General features: G+C 42.9%; 1 protein-coding gene and 1 pseudogene across 1 annotated transcript in view; one reads left to right on the plus strand and one right to left on the minus strand.

Moving 5' to 3' along the window:
* Rmnd5a (required for meiotic nuclear division 5 homolog A) overlaps positions 1 to 14,634 on the minus strand; it is a 50,092-nt gene extending 35,458 nt beyond the window's left edge. Inside the window, exon 1 of the mRNA XM_031382125.1 lies at positions 13,982 to 14,634. Within this exon, the coding sequence (XP_031237985.1) occupies positions 13,982 to 14,123 (142 nt within the window). The 5' untranslated portion in view covers positions 14,124 to 14,634. The remainder of the gene's footprint in view (positions 1 to 13,981) is intronic.
* On the plus strand, positions 5,889 to 6,214 carry LOC116099058 (annotated as a pseudogene).
* Positions 14,635 to 15,943: the final 1,309 nt, after the last annotated feature.

The raw sequence follows: 15,943 nt of genomic DNA on the forward strand, positions 1-15,943 counted from the left end.
AAATAAAATAAAATAAAATAAAATAAAAATAAAAAACCCTGCTCCCTCCCCACTCCCTCTGCTCACCAACCCCACCCTCTCCCACTTTCTGGCCCTGGCATTCCCCTACACTGGGGCACAGAATCTTCATAGGGCCAAGAGCCTCTCCTCCCATTGATGACCAACTTGGCCATCCTCTGCTACATATGCTGTTGGAGCTATTAGTCCCACCATGTGTACTCTTTGGTTGGTGGTTTAGTCCCTGGGAGCTCTGAGGGTACTAGCTAGTTCATATTGTTGTTCGTCCTAAGGGACTGCAAACCCTTCAACTCTCTGGGTCCTTTCTCTAGCCCCTTCATTGGGGAACCTGTGCTCAGTCCAATGGATGGCTGTGAGCCTCTACTTCTGTATTAGTAAGGTACTGTCAAAGCCTCTCAGGAGACAGCTATATCAGGCTCCTGTCAGCCAGCACTTGCTGGCATCCACGATAGTGTCTGGATTTGATGGTTGAATATGGGAAGGATTCCCAGGTGGAGCAGTTTCTGAATTGTCCTTCCTTCAGTCTCTGCTTCACAGTTAGTCTCTGCAATTCCTTCCATGGGTATTTTGTTCCCATTTTTAAGAAGGAATGAAGTATCCACATTTTGGTCTTCCTTCTTCTTGAGTTTCTTGTGGTTTATGGATTGTACTTTGTGTATTCCAATCTTCTGGGCAAATATCCACTTATCAGAGAGTGCATACCATATGTGTTCTTTTGTGATTGAGTTACCTCACTCAGGATGATATTCTCCAGATCCATCCATTTCCGTAAGAATTTCATAAATTCATTGTTTTTAATAGCTGAGTAGTACTCCATTGTGTAGATGTACCATATTTTCTGTATCCATCCCTCTGTTGAAGGACATCTGGGTTGTTTCCAGTTTTTGGCTATTATATATAAGGCTGCTATGAACATAGTAGAGCATGTGTCCTTATTACATGTTGGAGCATCTTCTGGATATATATGCCCAGGAGTGGTATAGCTGGGTCCTCTGGTAGTACTATGTCCAATTTCCGGAGCAACTGCCAAACTGATTTCCAGAGTGGTTGTACCAGTTTGCAATCCCACCAGCAATGAAGTAATGTTCCTCTTTCTCCACAACCTCTCCAGCATCTGCTGTCACCTGAGTTTTTAATCCTAGCCATTCTAACTGGTGTGAGGTGAAATCTCAGGGTTGTTTTGATTTGCATTTCCCTGATGACTAAGGATGTTGAACATTTCTTTAGGTTCTTCTCAGCCATTCGGTATTCATCAGTTGAGAATTCTCTGTTTAGCTCTGTGCCCCATTTTCAATAGGGCTATTTGGTTCTCTGGAGTCTAACTTCTTGAGTTCTTTGTAGACATTGGATATTAGCCCTCTATCAGATATAGGGTTGGTAAAGATCTTTTCCCAATTTGCTGGTTGCCGTTTTGTCCTATTGACAGTGTCCTTTGCCTTACAGAAGCGTTGCAATTTTATGGGGTCCCATTTGTTAATTCTTGATCTTAGAGCATAAGCTATTGGGCACACCAATTATTCTTAAACTATGAAACTACATGAAAGCACGGTACAGATCAGAGAAGTGGTGAAAGGCAGACATGAAGTAGAACTGAAAAGCAAACAAACAGACTACTGAAGCCTAATGATAGGGAGGAAGTCAAATATAGTATTGGGAAAAAAATATATATCAAGAGTAAAGAAAATCTGCCAAGATACAGGGAATAAAGAACTATGCTAAAACACTAAGTAAGCTGTAGACTGAACACTGGCCACTAGATTACAGCAGAGATGGCATAACCACAAGAACAGTTTCTCTCAAGTTTCAGGAAAAGACAACCTACGAGGTTGCAGGAAATGCTGTGGAAAAGGAGCACAGTAAGGCAACCTGACCCCAAACAGAAGGCAGTGCTTACCAAGTGTCCATCTGTACAGGGCAGCTCAAACAGAAAGACCCTCATCTCTAAACACAATCACACAAACTTTAAGCCAGACGATTCCAACTTCCAACAATTTGTCTAATTTTTCTCCTTTGCAGCAGAAGCTTTTGACTGCACCAGTGTGGGGCAATGAGGTCTGTACTAAACCTTGCCTAACTTCAGTGGTCTTCCTCTACAAATGGCCTCCCTTCTCTACAAACTTATTGGTCCATTGACTTACCCCCTCTTCTGAATCCCTGCTAACTCCCATTCTCTCTACCATTCCATTCCTCTGGCACTCATTTATATCATTTAACAATTTGTGTATGTTACAGAACATACTGTTGTGAACAGTATGAATATTTGCAAATCATATTCTTAATATATCAAGGACAAAGCTAAACTTACAAGGAAACATACACACACACACACACACACACTCTCTCACACATAAACACAATGTATCAGGATAGAAGTATAACTCAGTGGCGGGACATTTGCCTAGCTTGTGTAAGGTTACAGGTACAACCCTCAATACAGCAATAATAATAATAATAAAACAAAACACACTCTTCCAATTCAACAACAGCATGACAATTCAATTTAAAAACAGCCAGGGGTGGGGGGAGTAGGGAGCTGGCTTAGTCAGTAAAGTGCTTACTACACAAACATGAGGATTTCCATCTCCGATATAAAAAGCTGGGTGCAGCAGCACATACCTGTAACCCCACTGCTGGGGAGACAGGCTGAAGAGTCAGTGGTGGTTGCTGGCCACAGTGTTACTGAATCAGTGAGCTCCAAGTGCAGTCAAAGACCTGAGACAGTCACATACTACATGAAAATGGTTCAATAACAATGGGCCACCTATATGACGATACTCAAGAGGCTATGCCATCTAGATATGTAAGTACATGACAATCTTCACACAATAACAAAGCTCCTTAACGGCATTTCTCATAACATGTTCCTGCAGTTAAACAATGCCTTCCTATCTGGAAGCCCAAGAAACTATTTATTGTGGAATCACCTGAAGAAAAGCCACATTCAGAGAGAATCCACTGACTCATTTTCAAATGTACTCAGTGGAAAGCAGACAGAGGTAAAAAAAACAGGCTTGAAAATCACTAAAATGACCAGACTGACTGAGATAAGATCAATCTTCTTAGCCCCTAATGGGGAAGTCTTAATGTTTTTCTGAATTTCCTATGAAAACACAACCTGCTTCTAGAACCTTCCTGTGAAACAAATTTAATTCACTTACTTCCTAGATATAAATAGAAATAATAAGACAACCATCTTTAATCTTTACTGTAACTAAATCAAGAGCTCAGGCTGGCCACTTTTCACCCAGGATAAAGTCCTGTGTTCATGATGTCTTTTAATGTGATAGATTCACTGGACCCCATACAAATGCACAACAACTGAGGAGACACTGCTAGCATCGACAGTGACAAGTATATTATAAGGTCCCATCTAACATGACTTGATTAAATGACCATGATCATTAATTAGAATATTAAAACCAAGTACTCAACCATCACACACAACAGGGGAGTTAAAAATCATTTCTGAAACTACAGGGATATAACTCACTTACCTAGCATATAGGATCCCCAGTATAGGGAGGGGGACACTTTAAATGTAACAGAATAGCATGTTTAAAAATAAATGGTATTTATATTATTATTATGTTGTTGTCACTGTTGTTGCAGTAGTAGTTTTTAGAAAAGATCTCACTCTGCTAGCCAAACTGGCCACCCATGAACTCAGTGACCCTCCTACCTCAGATTCCCTGTGCTGCTATTAGGGATGAGCTACCACATCTGGCTAGCACCTTCTGTTTCAGAAAAAGATTTTAAGTATACTATTTTCAGAAATTTGTCAGTGACTCCTGCAGAACCAGACATTCACCAAACTAAACTAGCCCCTAACTGAGTTGACATGGTTTTTGTGATGTCTGCCTAGGAGTCCAGGTCTATCTGCCAGCTTCTGTGCCTGGTCATTTCAGGATTTATGTCCATTAGTTTCACAGAAACAGTATGTTACAAAAATGTCTGTTTCATTAACATCCAGTGCTTCTCAATCAGGGTGTTACACTTTGTTGTAATACCTGTCTATCATTCCCAAGAAACTTAACTGAAGCACGGTACCCAATCCCTAACAGTTAACTATAGTGACTGGTATATAACAGGCACTCAGTTGTTGGTGGTGGGGGAAGTTTTCTTATTTTGCTTTTTACAGGGTCAAGTTTTATATCCTAGACTGCCCCTAAACTCACATTCCTCCTGATTCCATCTCCAAAATACTAGGATTATATATAAGGTGTGCATCACAACACCAGGCTCAATAATCCTTTTAAAAATGAATATAAAACTAATGATGTTGCATAATATTCTTAATTTCAAGTCCAGCATAGAAGACTGGTATTACCAACATAGTCTAAAACTGCCAGCAATTTCACAAATAGCAGTTTGTGGATTCCCTGGATTCTTGCAGAATTTAGTGTCTCCTACATAACAGCACTCTGGCCTACACTTTCCAAATGCCAACATAAACCTGGAAATAATAGTATGGTACCCCTTTCCCAGTTCCACAGAATTTTCAAATGCATGCACATACACATTCCTTCTCTTTCCTCCCACTATTTCCCCTAGACTATTATATTAATCTATGCGTGCACACACTCTTATTTTCAAATAAGGCACAGTAAGTCCTCCTGTTCCCCTTCCATCATAAGTTTCTTCTCGCTTTCAAACACCTGCTATGACCATATGGCAGGAATACACAGGTTTGTATTCTGACACAAGTAACTTTTGAGTTAGCATCTTCATTTGTAAATAAAAATATCCTAAGTTGTGTTAAAGATAGAGAGACACCCATCTCAATGTCTGTTTATCAAATACATCCCAGTATGATGAGATAGTTTGTAAAGGTGCTTGCTGCCAAGCCTGATAACTTTGACCCCTAGAACTCACAAAAGGGGGAAAGAACTGACTCCATAAAGTTGTCCTCTGACCTCAACACATGTACGTACACACACACAAAGAAATAATTCTTCAAAAAGTACATCCTGATATTTGAACATAGCAGAGTAAATATCTTAAAAGAAATATCTCACAGGGCTAAAACTATAAAATTTCTAGTTATAGTATGGTTTTGATAAACCACCAATGCATTTTTAGTACTTTCTACCCTTTATTTGTTCTATATTTCTCCTTACTCATCACAGAGCTAAGAAATCCATGTGGCCAACTGTGGTAATATTCACTTACATTTTGACCCACCTAAGTTCAATCAAGTTAAAGATAGTAAAATTGACAACTAAATTCTGACCCAGTATTTGAACTTTCCAATTTGTCTGGTGCTTATTTTCATATGGGGTGGAAGATGATATTAAACAATTGCACAAGCATACACTGTTAACAAAATATACCATTGTTAAAACCAAAACTGGCAGTGAGCAGCATCCAAATGCACAAGATTGAAATATGTGCCCATCAGCTGGCAATCGTTCTAATTAGGTCTTTAAAACAGAGCTTAAAGGTGCCAATACACCATCATGTACAGGCTTCTCAGTAATCATACAAGACAGGGCCCTCTACAGTAGAGAACATTATAAAACCAGTGAGGCAAAACAAAAACACAAAAAAGTACTGCTAATACCCAAGAAAATTATGATTCAGATTTTCAAAGTCTAAAACCTACCACCTAAGATAAAAATATTTCAGTAAAAATGACTTGTCAGATTTCCTAGAAATCACAGACCCTATTTATATATTTTTATGAACATGCTAGAGGCAAAAAATTAGTTTATAAATATTACATATACTGCATTTGAACTCTCCTGAGTTATGCACTTTCACAAAATGGACAGAGATCTTAACAGAATAGAGAAAACAAATTAGGAAACAAGTTACAATGCAGAGAGATAAAAATCCATTTAGAAAACATAATCCTAACTACACCCAAATAAAAACTCAGATCTTGTCTAGCAAGGTCATGAAGAAAGAAGAGTGAGATGGTACGGCCATTTCTTCTGCTTTCCGTGTTTGTGTTCCTTGAAGAACTTCCATCAGTAGCATGTCGGGCCAGAGTATCCGGAGGTTCACCACCTCCATGGTCGCAGCCACTATGAGGAGGGTCCAGGGAAGAATTTGCCATTTTCAGTGGAAAACAAGTAGCGGTTACTGGCTATGATGACCATGTACTTTGGATCTGGATTTGCCTCTCCTTTCTTTATAGTAAGATACCAGCTACTTAAAAAATAAGGATATTTAATTCATCCCTTTAACAGAATGAAGAAAGTTTAAGAGATATCTGAAAATTGGATTAAACTCTTGAACTTTTATATTAGAAAAAAATGTAGCCAGGCGGTGGTGGCGTACGCCTTTAATCCCAGCATTTGGGAGGCAGAGGCAGGGGGATTTCTGAGTTTGAGGCCAGCCTGGTCTACAGAGTGAGTTCCAGGATAGCCAGGGCTATACAGAGAAACCCTGTCTCGAAAAAAACAAAAACAAAAAAGACTATTTCATAGTATTACATGCTAAACATGGCCAAGGAGAGCTGTGGCCTTCCTGAGAACAACCTTAAAGCCTATGCTACAGCTGTTCAATAGATAAGTTTTCAGACCTAACCCAGAGGAAGGGGACACACTCATCACATTTACTCAAGATTAGCAAATCTATAAAGAAATCATTTCTGACCATTTACGACAGAGCAGTGAACTCACAGATGGGTATACCAAGTCAGGGACATTACTAAAGACCACTACATCAAATCACAAGCCTAAAGTATCAAGCAGGAAAACTGAAACAATCAAGTTTGTATTTAAAGGCTCAAATGCATGGTACAGACAACAGTGTTCTTGGAGCAGAGAACTAACCAACGACCATCATTGGTCGGGGTGGAGGACTTCAAAGCACATATGACAAGAACTACAGAGAAAAGAGATATGCAGGTACAAGTTTTTAAATGTCGTCTAAATAGTCTTTATTTTTAAAGATCCCATATTCAAAATACAGACATTTAATCTCTAAGTATCTCAAAAAACTGAATGATTGAACCCAATGTAACTTTTAAATATTTCATATTTTAAAAATAAAATCAAACTCACATTTTTCCTCCTACCTTTCCAAGCTTGTCTCCCCCCCACACCCCAATTATCTCTTTCACTCCTGCTTAAAGCTTGGATTATCCTTTGATTTTTTTTTCCCAACCTTTACTCGACTCTGCCTGACTTCACCCTTGCACAAGTCCCAGTCACTCTCAAAGATCCCTTAGGAAGCCACTCTTCCTAAGTGGCTTTTCTTGAGCCACTCAAGAACAGGCCCAAACTTCAACTTGAGCGTTGTGGGCAAAAGGCCTCCAATCACACCCCTGCCCCATCCTTACTAAAATGTTACCTCAAGACTCAATGTCTTCCCCTTTCTCTCCTTCCCTGGTATCCATGATTTTATAGACTGTTCCTAATTTTAATGCTTTTATCCCACTCTCTCCCACCATCTCCCTTTCTGTACCTTTGTTCTTGCCACCCTCTTCCAATTCTTCATCCATTTTCCTGCTTCCCATATCTCCATGTGTTATTAAACCCTACCACAGGTAGGCATACCCAACCCTAAACCAGACTCTTTTCTCTACCATCATTACCTCATGGTCTATATGGATGGTCTTCCATTACAAGGCACTGTTTCTGTTAAAATTCATGCCAGCCTCCATCTCCCTAATTACATACAAATTTCACAGGTACTTGTCCTTTGTAACTTTTCTAAAACAAGCTATATCTGTGTATTTCTGGGATAGCCCCTGAGCTGTGTTACTGTCTAGTATTAGAAGACACCTTAAGAGGACTGGAGAGATGGCTCAGCGCTTAAGAGCACTGACTGCTCTTCTAAAGGTCCTGAGTTCAAATCCCAGTAACCACATGGTGGCTTACAACTATCCATAATGAGATCTGATGCCCTCTTCTGGAGTGTCTGAAGACAGCTATAGTGTACTCACATAATAAATAATTAAAGAATTAGATAGATAGATAGATAGATAGATAGATAGATAGATAGATAGATAGATAAAAACAAAAAAGAAGACACCTAAGAGATAATCTTAGAAATGTCTTTATATTTACTACAGGGCATCAAAGCCATGTCAAACAAGTCCCCAAAGGTACATGAAGTAAGCTTACAGGCAAGGTCATTTTAAACAGCTCAGTATTTACTATTATATGAACACAGAATACAAGGCTAAAGCTGGACAGTAAAGGTCAGGCTAGTCACCAATTCACAATGATTGATTTAACTCAGAGTTCTTCCATTTTCATCAACATATGCTATAGGCAATGTGCCCTTCCCACACTCTGCAAGCTCTTCTGCCTGATACAGGCAGGATGAGCAGAGCTCAAGGTGACCAGGAATACCAAACAAGAAAGTAATGTTGGGAAATTTTGCTAGCCATGGTCCTGTCTTTTGATCTAGGTCGGTCATCTTCATCTCTAAATGGGGAAAACTCTGAAAATGCAAATAATCATGGAAAGCATTAATGATGGAAGACAAGACTTCCCGATGTCACCTTCTGTGTGTCAGGAGCCAGCCTTGCTTAACTGGAGCCTATTTAGTCATATGTTTAAAAATTCCACTTTAATTAAAATTGTCATGCCACTTGAATCCCAAAGAATATTGGATAACACACAAATCTATATGAATAATGTTCCACATAACAAAGAATTGTCTCCTCCAGAAGCCTAGACAGGAATGGGCTAACAAAAGTTAAATCCACTTTTAAGTCCAACTGGAAACACACTGACCTTTTATTTTCCTACTTAAAATAGCCCAAGTAGCTCAGCAACCCATCCATTCAGCTTTTACTGTGCTTGAACAATGGCATGCCCACCCACCCAAACTTTTATTTATGATCCACTCAACAAGCTATTTTCCACACTAGGTGTTTATTGTAGACCACACTGTACTCAAATCAAAGCTCAAAAGTCATTCTTCTCTCAAGAGTGCCTACTAACTTTTAGCACAATTTCAACAAATGGGGCCTGGTTATGTGATCTAACCAGAGTTAGATAACCTTACTTGGTTTTTACTGAGTCTACCTGGCCCTAACCGATTCCTTCTACTTGTAATTTACACTTGACATAGGCAGGTCACATTTAGCACACAACACTTCTCTATATACACGTATGCGTATTTTTCAATACGTATTTGTAATACATGCAACCCAATTTCTGGACTGGAAGCTATGCACATTCAATCTTCAACCCTTGGTTTCTATGAACACAATAGTATATTAGACCTAAATAGTATTCATTTAGACCTTGGTAATCTAAGTATGAGTTTAAAATGTCACTTCCATATTTTTTTATACTCTCTTGCCTAATTAGCTTCACATGGGCACGCTTGCACACACACACAATCAATGAATACATAAAAAAATTGTTTAAGATGCTTTTATGTGTTCATAACTCCACACACAATGGTGTCTTTAACCAATTCAGGAAACGTAATGATAATTAAGTGTAAATACACAGCCAATGCCATTTTAAAAGGTGATACATAATCATACTGCCCCAATTTTTGAGGTGCTAGGCAAGAAATCTACCAGTGAGCCCCATTACTGAAAATTCTTTTTTTTTTTAAATGGAAACTACCATTTCCACCTGTCAGGTGATGAGGAGGTTCTGGAACAGTAGCAAAGCTTTCCCAAGAAGCTTTTTTTTTAAGATTCAAACTATCTGCATTTATTACCTACTCAAAATAAAATTTAAATTTAAAAAAAAGGAAGAGAACTTCTTTCAAGTGCTGGGCATACACAGATAGTTCAGTGGTCAACAGCTCGCCTAATGGTCATAAGGCCCTGGGTTTGATTGCCAGTATAGCCAAAAATCCTTTTAGTAGTAGTATAAAAATAACCAAAAAATTAACATAGCACCCCCTTAACTCTATAATTTCCCAAACTACACTTTAAGCATATTGTGAAACTGTTAACAAAATTGTTTCAGTCTCTTTTGTTTTTGTTCTTCTTCCACCACAAAACATAAACAAAAATTTTTATTGTATTTTCCACTAAGAAAATATTAAAGGAAGAAGGAGGAGCAAAATCATCACAACCCAGATCACTAAGACCAAAGTGTGCTTTGGTTTATTATACCTAATATCCAGTCTATGACCTCATAAGTACCAGTGTCTGTAACTGAGCTTAAATCTAGTTAAGTAAACACTCAAGCATATGTGAACATTGAGTGCACATACACGAATGAGTAAGGCATCACCCACATTAGACCAAGAGCATCCTGGAAAAGATCCAGCAACCATGATGATCTACAGCCAATTTCTTTCTTCTGGGAAAACTTCCACTGAAAGGTGGACACAACTCTGTCAGGAATACACCCCTCTCCTTTCAGTTGGGGAGTTAATGAAAGTGAACTTCAAAATAACTCAGGCTAAGCCACAGAGCTCAATACAATTCTTGAACATCTGACAAAGTAGGTTAAAAAGTGGTCTTACTGTCTCAGATCAACATACTGGTAGGTCCCTGTTTTCCACTTGCCATGAATAACTCTGCCTATCCCTTCCAACTTGGGCACCCCACTGAGGCCCATCCTCCTACTCCTGTGCCCTATCCAAGGCAACAAAGAAAAGTTAGGCTCCACGTAAAGGAACTGCTCACTCAGTTCAGCCAGATTTCTCCAAGCTTTCCCTAGCCTCGACTGCCCTTTCATACTCCTATTACCAACTTAGCTGCCCTAGAACCACTCACACGCAAAGCCTACATTTCCTTCTTATATGTCAATATTATTCCTCTAGCAGATGCTGGGGCTTCATTTAAAAAAAGGAAAAAAAAAAAACTTCCTCACCCCCTTTCCAAGCTCAAGAACTAGGGATGGATAAAGTGACAGCATAAACGAATTCACCAAATATGAGTGACCATCTCATATCATCCTTATTCTCCTGAAGTATATGCATTAAGAAAGCTACATTTTAAAAAGACATAGCTAATAGAAAAATTTCACATAGAACAATTTCAGGTTACAGAGAGGTCATTTAGAGCTGGCTGGACAGTTCCAGGTCAGCCCCAGGGTGGTGTTAATCACCTGGAGGAAGGATGAGGCAAGGTGGGTGAACTTACAACTGGTTTCCAACAGATTCTCTAGCTATGTTCATTTAATATAGTTGTCTGTGATCAGACAACTATACCTCAGACATCCCACTACAATCTCGAATAAACCTAAGAAATTGTAGCTTTTTAAAATTGGACTAATTTCCCACTTTTGGTAAAAGATGCTTCTGCAACAGGAAGTTACCTACCAGTATGACACAATGACTGCCCTCTATCCTATCCAGCAGGTAATGTTTACAGTCCCCAAGGTTCTCCTTTACTATTCTCTTCTCCCAGGAATGTTACCTAGCACTCATAAACTTGGAGCATAAGATCCTAGAACCCTGACAGAAGCCCAATGAAGCCCCTCCCTCAGATCACAGCAGCCTAACAGATTATTTGCCCAGAAGGCACATTCCAAGCCTTAAAATAGAGGTAAACTCTGCTTTCAATAGGCACACCTTTGAAAGGAGCAGATTTAAGATTCAATATAGCACCGGGAAGTGGTGGCGCACGACTTTAGTCCCAGTGCTTGGGAGTCGGAGAAAGGTGGATTTCTGAGTTCGAGGACAGCCTGGTCTACAGAGTGAGGCTAGGGCTATACAGAGGAAATCCTGTCTTGAAAAAAAAAAAAAGGATTCAATATAATACCCACTGCATCCCTGCTTGAAACTTTAATTTAGAAATTAGTTGCTTCAAGAAGCTCACAATCAAATACCAAAGCATGTTTATTTTCACTCAAAAGAAATTTAAAAAAAGACTACCTTAAAAACCAGACCTAGTATCTATATGTATTTCTTTTGTGATTTGTTTTGCTTTGTTTTGTTTTTTGAGACAGGGTTTCTCTGTATAGCTTGGCTGTCCTGGTACTCACTCTGTAGACCAAGCTGGCCTGGAACTCAGAAATCCACCTGCCTCTGCCTCCCAAGCACTGGGATTAAAGGTGTGCGCAGCCACCACGGCCCATCTTTTGTGATTTTTAACTACTTTTCATTACTTAATCCTATTCAATTGATTAAAGGAAAATAAGAGATGTCATAGAGGACTGGAAGGCATTTCTTACACGGGAATGTTTAAAAAAAAAGGGGGGGGGCTGTCAATCAAGAGAAAGAACAAGCACAACTATGTGTTATAACAGCATGGTATACTATGCCCATTACCCCTCACACCACAGGTTTTATGAAAAGTTCCCCTACCAGCAAAGAGGCCTAAAATCCCTGACCTGGCAATTTTTACAATCATTTTAACCATCTGGAACTGACTGCAACTTCCCTAAAACAAACCTTACAACTACATCTGTCCTCTTCCACATTTACTCTCTGGAAAGGACTCTGTTTTCTATCTTTTCTCTCTCAAATAACCCCTCAGTCTCTGATCTGGTCCCCCAAAAGGGAACATTCCTTCTACCTCTCCGGGTGTAGGCCCTAAGTTCATTCTCTTTCCTACTGGCTTTCTCCTTTTTGGTCAAAAGACAAAGAGTCCTCTGGGAAAGAGAGGTGTTCGGTGTCTTTAAGCACTGAACTAGAACCACCTTGGATTGATCGCCTTCCACTTCAGTATGCACTATTTTTTTCTTAGCCCGAAATAATCTGGTTTGTCCACAAAATGTCAGGTACCAACTAAGCAGCCTATCTTTTTATCCTTTTCTGCCCTTTTCATTTCCGCTCTACTTTGGTTCTGCTCAGAGCCTAAGATCTTTCATCTCGATCACATCCTATGATCGCATCCTATGATCGCCACTGTCCTCCTAGAAATATCTGAAAACACAGGGAGAGCACACAAGGAATCCCAACACTACAAAGATGAAGACAAGGTTATAAATTCAAAGCTGGCTCGGGCAACACAATGAGACTCTACCTCAAAACACCACAAGCAAAAGGAAACAACCAATTTTAGTCTCACATATATCCCAAGACCTTTGCTCTATGTTCATCAAACCCTTGAACTTCATCTCATAAGTCAAAATTCACCAGACTTCCCCATACCCCATCTTATTCCGTTTCTATCAAATGTATCACCACCATCAATTCAGTCAAATATCGTTTCACATGCAGCCATCAACATGTTTTCCATGTATTTAAACGGCGTTCCAAAGTGACAGCTGTGTCAGAAGTTGTCAGACTCCTTTACCAGGCAGGTGCAGTCACCCACAACTGAAATGTTTGGGTAATAAAGGTGAAGAGGAAAGGAGAAGAGAGAGGCAGGGCCAACACTACCTTAATCTCACCTGCTCCATCCACAATTCTCCCTGACTAGTAAATATCCCTTTAGTTTCTGTTCAGCCCACAAACTGACAAGGGCCCGACCTCTTGAATGAATCCATAATATTACAAGTCCTTTACCTCTCATTCAGAAAGAGTCAGCATTGTGGCTACAAAGTACCAGACCTTTAATGTTATTTTTAAAAACACAAAATCCTTTCTCAAAGTTAGCCCTGACATCTGTGGTACAAGACGTAGGACAACTGATGAAATAACCGAAGCAAAACCTATTTTCTGAAAGGATTATTAACAAATACAAACTGGACCAGGTAAGTCAGGTAAGGAGCAACTCTGACACCTGCCCCGTCGGTCTCTACGGAGGCTACAGCAGGGGCGCTGAATGCTTTAAATCGACCGGCTTCCCAGGAAGAGTTTTAGAAGAGCTGTCTGCTCACATCACTCCAACTCCGAAGTTGCAGCAGCGGCTGATGTGGAAACCCACAGCTAAGAACATTCAACTAAGAGCCACCAGGGGAAAAAAGTCTGTGAGGCCGAGAATTAGACAAAGTCCTGCGCAGACCCCTCTTTATCCCTCGCACACCTGCGGCCCGCAGGACCACGCAAGACCCCCACCCCAGCCCCGAGCCGTGTGCAGCGGACTGCTCCCCGCGGCCACCGCGTTTCCGGGTGGGTCCGGGCGAGGGAAAAGTCGCCGCGGCCTGGGGACCAGCAGACGCAGCGCAGGGCCCCGACCCCGCACGCCCACCCTCACCGTGGCTCTGCAGGATCTCGTGCTTGAGGCCGCCGGTGTAGTCGATGAGCTCCTCCAGGCCCCGCTCGCACAGCTGCCCGTAGCCCGAGAACTTGTGCAGCACCTTCTCCAGCTCGCGCTCCACCGTCACGCACTGATCCATGCCGGAGACCGCGGCGCTCGGCTCCCAAGCGCCCAGGGGTCCGCAGTGGTTCGACCCGGGCTCCACCGAGGCCGCGTCCCGCTCCTCCTCCCCCAAGGCGGCGGCGGGCGGGAGGTGCGAGAGGCGAAGGCAAGGCAGGCGCGCTAGCCGCGGCGCCGGGGGAGCCCCGCGCAGCCTGTGCCCGCCCGCCCCATGGCGCCCCGGCCCCGCCGCTCGCTCACGCTCGCTCGCTCGCTCGCTCGCTCGCTCGCCCTCCCGCCCTACGCGGCGCCGCGTCTCGCCCCGGGCCCCTTGGTTCGCCGCGTTCGGCCGCCCCCCGGCGGCGCCGCCGATTGTTTTTGTTTTCACGGGAACCGGCCGATGACCTGGTTCTCCCGGGCGGCACCAAGAGCCGCGGCCCGGGAGGGGGTCGAGCCTCCCTCACGAGCGGAGGAGGCGGCGCGGGCCGTACCAAGCGCGGACTCGGCGAGGGGTCCGGGGAAGCGCCGGCGGAGGGAGCGCCGGCGTTCTGAAGGTGTGGGCCGTACCACGCGGGAGGCCGTGAGAGAGCAGGGCGAAGGCGGAGCGAGCGATGCAATTGGCCCGCGCCGCCGAACAGGGAACTTTAGCGCTAGCGTCAACTACGCGGCCGGTAAACAAGAGGGTGGAAACCGTCCCCGGAGGCTCCGCCCAGAAGCAGCAGACCGACCAATCGGCGCGGGGACTAGGAACGAGACAAACATCCTCCAATCCTGGGCCGAGGCGTAAAACGTCAGCCAATCCAGACGGAGGGGCCAAACCAATGCTCTCGCTGTTGGAGGGGGGGGCGGCTTGGAGAGAGGAGCCAGGCGCTTTTACTGGGAAGCCGCGAGGGGAAACATGACAGCAGTCAACGGGGCTGTTTTCACCAGGACTTCGTCCTGATTGCAATTTGTGTTATCTCCGCATGGCCTTTTGACCAGAGTTTCGGCTGAGAGGCCCGCCTCCGGGACCAAAGGCTGCCAGTCTGGCCTCCTGGTGGCGGAGGGGCCCGGGCGGGGTCGCTCACCCCATGGAAGGTGGTAGCTCTTAGAGGGACGCCCCACGGCCCGCGAGTGGCCTTCCCTGTCGCCTTATCCATGTGCTGGGCGTCTTGGCAGCGGTCACGAACACGCGTGGACGAGCTGAGCAGCCTGGCCCTTGCCCTTGCCTTGGCGCGGGGCTTTTACCCTGGTTTACCACGGGGTTCTGGCCTTGGCCTGTGCCCTCTTGCTCACCAGGCTTCTACCCTACTAGCTTTTCGCCAAGTCCCTACCTCACAGCCTGGGCCTGGGAGAGGCTACCTTCCTGGGCCTGAAGTTGCCAGCTTGCTTGCCTGCTCATAGCATTCCTACCTCCACGCATGGTTGTATCACCTCTGCCTCCCCGAATTTTATCCATCAATCCATCGAATCTCTTACAGCACTGTTTGTTCCCTCTCACATTACCTGTCAAAGTCTAAAATAGTAATTGTTTGGAGTTTTGCTTGTTTTGCTTGCACCACTTAAGTAAAACTGTGAAGGGTAACCCCCTTTGTTGTGGTCTGTTTGTTTCTAGAACACAGCCAGCACCCTGGTGGACAGTCTTTGTTTTCCTTTAATTGAGGTGGTAACCTTTTTGAAGTTCAATTTCCGTTTTTACAATGTGGCAGCAAGGGGGTGGGGGGAACTACTTCCCTGGGTGGTTAGACTTATTGGGATAATATATATGACGGCTTTTAATGATAAAGGGTACTGGATATTTGGGAGTTCAGCTGATGGTATTTCAGGGCTCCTTTCTATTCCTCATCACGCCATTTGCTTTTAGTCCTCTTTCTTGGCAGA

The sequence above is a fragment of the Mastomys coucha genome, unplaced genomic scaffold (genome assembly GCF_008632895.1).
Source record: "Mastomys coucha isolate ucsf_1 unplaced genomic scaffold, UCSF_Mcou_1 pScaffold20, whole genome shotgun sequence".
Taxonomy (NCBI): domain Eukaryota; kingdom Metazoa; phylum Chordata; class Mammalia; order Rodentia; family Muridae; genus Mastomys; species Mastomys coucha.